A 6,842-nucleotide genomic window follows, 5' to 3' on the forward strand; every position below is an offset into this window, starting at 1 on the left:
GAGCGGGCATGAAATGAACTGAATGAACCTCTGAAGTTGGTTCCAATACATGTGTTGTTGATTTGGACTTAGCTACAGTAGTAGTAGCAGTAGAGTATTTTTAAATGTTTAAAAAAAAAGAAAAAAAAGTTTAAGCATAAAGAAACATACGTAGCCTACATAAATGTTCTAAATTTCTATTTCTGCCAAGCAGCACGCTATATATGCGTGGATGATTTGTATTTATATTAGGACAAATTTACAAGACTGTAAAGACTAAATTGAATCAGGGAGGAGGCGTCACATACTATACGCTTTATCAGGTATCATTTCCAGAGCTTCCATTGCTCGTGAACAGGGGCCCGACATGGGTGTGTGTGTGTGTGTGTGTGTGTGTGTGTGTGTGTGTGTGTGTGTGTGTGTGTGTGTGTGTGTGTGTGTGTGTGTGTGTGTGTGTGTGTGTGTGTGTGTTGGGGGGAGGTCTATTCACTTGCAGTTGAGTAATACATGTCAGTATCTTACTTCACATGACATCATGAGCACAGAGCACTGCCTCAAATCAATGTCCAGGAGCCCAAACGCAATACTTCTTCTCTCTTATACTGGAAAGTTTATTGTTTTTGTTCTGGTTCCTCAGACATTTGTAGCAGCAATAATGACCTTGTGTAAACAGCTTGAAGCCGGTGCCATGGTTCTTCCTCCTATACAAATAATAATAATAATAATACTTTATACGTTTAATAATTATAATAATTGATCCTAAAGCATTGTGAATCTTAGTGGAAGAATGTTATCATGTCAAGTTGACCGATTGGCGTGTGGTGTGCGTGCGTGTGAGAATGTGTGCGCGTGTGTGTCTGCTGTGTCTACATGTCAACTACCGGTATATTGCATTTATGTAACAATGTTCTGTTGTCCTATTGTCTGACTGCATTGGGAGTGTTTATGTCCTTTGTACAAGCTTACGGCATTCTTGTACTTCTGCTTTTGTGGACATACTGTATATACATATTTCGTGTGTGCGTGCGTGCGTGCGTGCGTGCGTGCGTGCGTGCGTGCGCGCGCGTGCGTACGTACGTGCATGCATGCGTGTGTGTGTGGAGATGTGTTATCACTGTGAACCTCCACGTGGTGGCTATGTTGACACAGGCAGAGTTTAACACTGATAACAGAATCCTTTATAAACGGACGTCAGAAGAGCTTCCCTACAGAACCTGTAAGCAAGGTAAGAACAGCCTCCATCATTGATCCACCAGCTTTTGAGTTGTTTTGGAGTTGAGGGAGACTCAATAGAATATTTATTTGTTGGATTCATCATCTGTGAAGATTCTAACGTGTTCCTCTCGCCTGTCTGTCACTCCACAGAAAGATAAACATGCATCTCCAAGTAGTAGTCATCTTTGCGCTGTCATTCTTATCCATATCAGGTAAGGAAGGACACAATCTCACACTTTGAAATGAACGCTTATGTATGTACTTGGGGACAGTGGTGTGAATTTACAAAATACATTTTGAGTTACTTTTACTCTACTGAAGTCCTCCCAATTTTCCATACTTTTACTTCTACATCTCAGAGGCAAATATTGTACTTTTACTTGACTACAATTATTTGAACACTTTAGTTTCTAGTTAGTCCATTTGAAATGGGTTCCTCTGCATAATTAGTGTTTACTACTTTTGGTACTTTTGATACCAATGCTTTTGTACTTATACAAATACATTTTGTTTATTTCTACATTGCAGCATAGATACTTTGATACTATGTTTAAGTAAAATATTTGATTACTTTTCCCACCACTGCAGCAAACCCTCTCCATCGTGACACCGGCATCAGAGAGGCAGCCTGGGCCGACCCCGACGCCAACCATGCCAACGCCAAGACGGAACTCACCAAGGACGCAAAGTAAGTCTCTCTCAAAACAATCACATTTGATCTGGGGACCCCCCCCCACCCTGATGAGCACTAAGAGCTGAGGCATTACATTTTGTATAACAGGGTTCTATTGTGAAATTAGCAGATCTACATGCTCACGTGAGGCGTTGTGAGCATGTAGATCTGCTATTTTCACAATTTCTGCCTCTAATATATGACAATTTGGCCTATGTTTAATTTTTCATTTTAGAGGTATTAAAAAGTCCTTAAATTGTCACTTTGGAAATGTGCAGATACCCTCTATACACTTAAACTTTATGTTGTTTTGTTTACTTTTGGGTGAGAAAACAATGTTGCAAATTAAGTTAATCATCTGGGGACCCCCTTCCAAAATAATATGGGAACCCCCTGCGGTTCCCGACCCACAAGTTGAGAACCACTGCTAGTCTTATTCATTCCAAACGACTGCTATACAAAGCGTCTCTGTCTCTTTGCCCACAGAGCAGCGTACAAGACGCACGTGCACAGCGGCGACCTCTACACCCGGCTGGACGCCCACAGCAACCCCATGGTGGAGGAGATGCGACGGAAGCTCAACGCCGAGTCGGAGCGTCTCCGCGCCCGCCTGCGCCAGGAGCTGGCCGAGCTGAGGGAGAGGCTCTCGCCCACGCCGGCCGCTGCCCGCTCCTCCTCCTCCTCCTCCCCCGTGCTGGGCCTGCGGGCGCGCCTGCGTCCCCTCGCTCGCCAGCTCCAGAGCACCATGAGCGCCGACACCCAGGAGCTGTGCGGCCAGCTGGGGCAGTACCTGCAGGGTCTGCAGGAGGAGGTAGGCCCCGCCGGGCGGGAGGAGGCCGTCGTCTACCTGGAGGCCGTGCGCTGGCTGGGCCAGACGCTGGAGGACAGCGGCGCCCGGCTGGCCGACGTCATCGGCGACTTCCACGCCAAGGCCTCCGGCGCGATCGATCAGTTCCGGGAGGAGGGCGAGGCGGGGGCGGGGATCGACCCGGAGCTCCTGCGGGAGATGGAGAGCCGCTGGGGGCAGGAGGTGGCGTGGCTGAAGACGGAGGTGCGGAGCCGGGCGGCGGCCGTCAAGGCCGAGCTGGCCGCTCTCCTGGTGACCACGCCGCCCTCCGAGCTGGGCGCCGAGGTGGAGGCCACCGTGGAGCGGTTCTGCCAGAGCGCGGCGCTGCAGAACCAGGTGTTCCAGGCGCGCATCAAGAGGCTGCCGCAGGGCCTGGAGCCGCGGAGCGGTGGGGACTCACAGCAGCCTAAGCTGCCCTCCCTCTCCCTGGCCTCTTCCTCCTCCGCGCTGGCCGGGGGAACGTTGCAGGAGGACTTCTCAGCCAAACTGTCCGCTCTGATCCAGGACATCCTGACCTCAGTGCAGTCCCAGGAGGAAGCCAAATGACGTCTCGACGACGTTATGATAACGTCCTCCGGTGACTCCGGTGACGTTCAGAACTAGGCCAGATCACAGCCCATTATGCGTCTGATCTTGACGTCGTTACCAGGACGCAGGGTGTCACAAGGGGTAGGAAAGTGGGACTGAGTTACCAGGGCCCAAGGTGGAGGGGCCCTAGTAACTTTAGCTATTGAAAAATAGCAGATATACAAGCTCACAGCGCGGCAGCGAGTGCCGCGCTGCGAGCTTGTAGATCTGCTATTTTTTTTAAAGTCGTGAAAATGTGTGCAAATCTTTGAATATGTATTTTTTAAGCGAACATTTGTAACTAAAATTTTGCTTCTGGGGGGGTCCCTGGAACGAAATATTTTGAGATGGGGGTCTGTGGCCAAATACATATCATCTTCGGGGTCCTTGACATGAAAACGTTTGAGCACCACTGACATAGAAACATAAGTTTCTTGCACACATTTTTCATGATTTTTCAAAAATAGCAGATCTACAAGCTCGCAGCGCGGCACTCGGTGCCGCGCTGTGAGCTTGTAGATCTGCTATTTTTCAATAGTTAACATTCATGGGGGGCCCGCAGTGAATCCTTGTACCCAGGGCCCAGAGTTTGGTGTGACGCCCCTGCCAGGGCGTCATATGGACTATAGGATTATTGTTATTGTTTGTAATGTTAGTTGAAATATCAGCATGTAAGGTTATATTCCGGAACATATCTGACTAGTTATCATATTTATTTGGCATCGATCGGACCCTCCCTGTGAAATCCAGGACATCCGTTTTTTCGTGGGCAGGATTCATGTCGGTTGAAATCAGGTGACATTCTAGGCTAGATCTGACATCAAGTTATGGTTTGACTTGATCTGGCCCCAATCGAGATGACACTGATTGGTCCAGGTCCTGACCGTGCTTGCTTGGATAGAGATAGAGAAGAAGAGTAAACGAATCCCTGTGGGAACCATTGTGGCAAAGAAGCTCCATTGATGTTCCCGGGTTACAATGGTACCACTTTTTGAACTCTATCTGTCCTCACAATCTTGATTTGACTTTCATCCCGCCCTCTATACGACACCCAGGGTCGGGCGGGGACGTGGGTAGGATCTATCTATACCTCTCTGCTTTTGTTATAACCCTCCCCTCACGTTTTATCCCCAGGCTGTCTGATATGTTTATCCTCGTTGTCGGGTGAAAACCTTGTATGTCCAAAACCGTTTGTTTTGCATTCATCCTTTTAAAAATGATCTAAACTAGTGAAAACAGCCGATCTACAAGCACACAACGCCTCGCATAGCGAGGCGTTGTGTGCTTGTAGATCTGCTGTTTTCACTACTTTTGTGTGACGGCCTTGTATGATGAAGCAGGGCTTTACTTACGAAAGAACGTACACATTTGAAACTTGGAGATACGAGGTTTCCACCTGATAACGACGTTATGCTTGATAACATCTCCATTTTGAAATGTGTTATTTGGAGAAGGAAACTCTTATGGCACACTTTGTCAGTTTAGGGACGGGCGCCTCAGTGAAGCAGCAGTTGTTAGATAGAATGACCCGACACCGTCTATACTACAATAAAGAAAGCTTTTATCATGAAGGCAAGGTTTCGGCCATGGACCTTCTTCAGATTCTTCAGATACCGGAAGAAGGTCCATGAACATGTATATATTATAGGGCTTTAATTGTTAAGCAAGATGGCCTAACCTGCCTGCATGCACCATTGTACATACAGCACCAGCAAACTAAGTCTATGTATATATTTATGAATGCATTGATGCTTGTTTCATTCCACATGTCTGAGTGATGGTGGTCAGTGGATATTGTACTGTAAAAATGTAAATAGACGTGTACGTTTAATACATAAATAGAATTCATGACAAAACATGTCCCATGCTCGTTTTTGTGTTTGTTTGTTTGTTTGTTTGTTTGTGTGTCCACTGATTTTCGTTCACATTGTGAAGTGTCATGTTGAAATCAACAGTGATGGGCAGTAGCTTGCTATAAGTAGCTAAGCTACAGTACATAGCTTAACTACATTTATAAGTAGTGTGAACTAGAGGTGAAGGCTTAGCGCCCCCTAAGCCCCCCCACCCCACAAACCCCATTGTGATGAAAAATATTGAAGGAATAAGTAAATAAGACAACTGACTGACTGACTTCTATGTAAACCATACTATAAAATCATATATTCTTTATGCTGGAAAGCATCTTCAGCCTCACAAAATCCCTATCCGATCACCTACAGTCCTCAAGTTTGGAGCTGGAAACTGCCAATGATCTGGTCTGTTCAGTTATCCACACCCTAAGCGAGAGAATCTCGTGTGTCATATTACTACTATTCATTATTGTTTGTTGCCAAAATGAATTAGCCCCGCTCTAAAAAAGCCAGCCCCCCCCCCCCCCGGTCACAATACTCTGGAGCCGCCGCTGCAGTGAAGTGACAATTTAAAGAAAAGTAGTGTCGATTTGGCTAGCTACTTTTGCCATGTAACTTGTAGCTTAGGTAACTACATGTTCCAGGTAGCTTGCCCATCACTGGAAATCAAGCACAAAAACCCCAAACGTCCAACAGAGTCAAAACTTTATTTTTGTTTTGTTTAAAGTGATGTACAAAGCAGCAAAAGGTCAGAGATGTCTTCAGAAGCATGCAGTAACAGTTCCAAACCATAACAGTCCACCTCATGTGAACATCTAACTAGGGCATTAACCAAAAAGTCGACAAGTCGACTCGGTTGACTTCATTACACAAGTCGACTCCCACCAGGGATAAGAATAGTAAAAGAATCCTTTGAATTTTTTCTATCATTATTTTTGCTCCATTCGTTAATGTGTACAGCATTCAAACGATATAGGATTGCTTATTGTCAAGGACAGAATGATCTCCTTTTCCAACTGTGTTTTTTCAAATGGAATGAAGCACAGGGAGTTTTCACTCAGCCATTAGGATTTAGGCTTTAAAGTCGATTTCGACTCAACTTTTTGTCGACTTGCAAAGATCACAAGTCGTTAATGCCCTAACGTCTACACACCCAGAACCACAGCAGGCAAAACATGCAAGCAAAAGCAAAAGCAAAAATATAAAACACATTTCATATCCCACACGCCAGAGATAGCTCTCAAGTGAACAATAATCAGTAACCTTATATACAAGAACACAAATAAACAATATTATTCCGTCTTCACATGTCTATACAATACAGTATTTCCAGTTTCCTTCATAACCACTGAAACCGCACACCACGTTCTAAATTATATATTATTTTTTTAAATGGCTGATCTACAAGCTCAACTCATCGCATCGTGACACGCTGTGTGAGCTTGTAGATCTGCAATTTTTGTTAGCTTTTATTTATTTTTTACCTTGTAGATCTGCTGTTTTTCTAGCTTGTTTTTATGTATTTTTTTGTATTAATTTGTTTTTCCTAAAGACATGCTTGGGATGCCAGGGTTAAAGTGGATAAACGGTAAAGCGATGTTGTGTGTACAGCATTGATTCTCAAAGTGGGGTCTGGGGACCCCCGCAGGTGTGTGTGGGGTCCCCAGCACAATATGTTAATCATTTCAGCCACTTCAACGATATTTTACAT

General features: G+C 45.3%; 1 protein-coding gene across 1 annotated transcript; it reads left to right on the forward strand.

The window, feature by feature from the left end:
- Positions 1-1,200: 1,200 nt before the first annotated feature.
- Positions 1,201-3,715, forward strand: LOC308289869 (uncharacterized protein). The gene is made up of 3 exons (XM_080731639.1): positions 1,201-1,406; positions 1,783-1,882; positions 2,354-3,715. Exons 1-3 carry the CDS (start codon positions 1,355-1,357, stop codon positions 3,258-3,260), a joined length of 1,059 nt encoding a protein of 352 aa, XP_080587765.1. The 5' UTR covers positions 1,201-1,354; the 3' UTR covers positions 3,261-3,715.
- Positions 3,716-6,842: the final 3,127 nt, after the last annotated feature.

The sequence above is a fragment of the Nannobrachium achirus genome (assembly GCF_963921795.1).
Source record: "Nannobrachium achirus genome assembly, chromosome: 8".
NCBI lineage: Eukaryota > Metazoa > Chordata > Actinopteri > Myctophiformes > Myctophidae > Nannobrachium > Nannobrachium achirus.

Bases quoted from the DNA above. Each gene is read 5' to 3' on its own strand.
- LOC308289869 (XM_080731639.1), top strand. From the start codon at position 1,355: ATGCATCTCCAAGTAGTAGTCATCTTTGCGCTGTCATTCTTATCCATA. The intron at 1,407-1,782 runs GTAAGGAAGGAC...CCACCACTGCAG, and splicing joins GTCATTCTTATCCATATCAG to CAAACCCTCTCCATCGTGAC. The intron at 1,883-2,353 runs GTAAGTCTCTCT...CTTTGCCCACAG, and splicing joins GAACTCACCAAGGACGCAAA to AGCAGCGTACAAGACGCACG.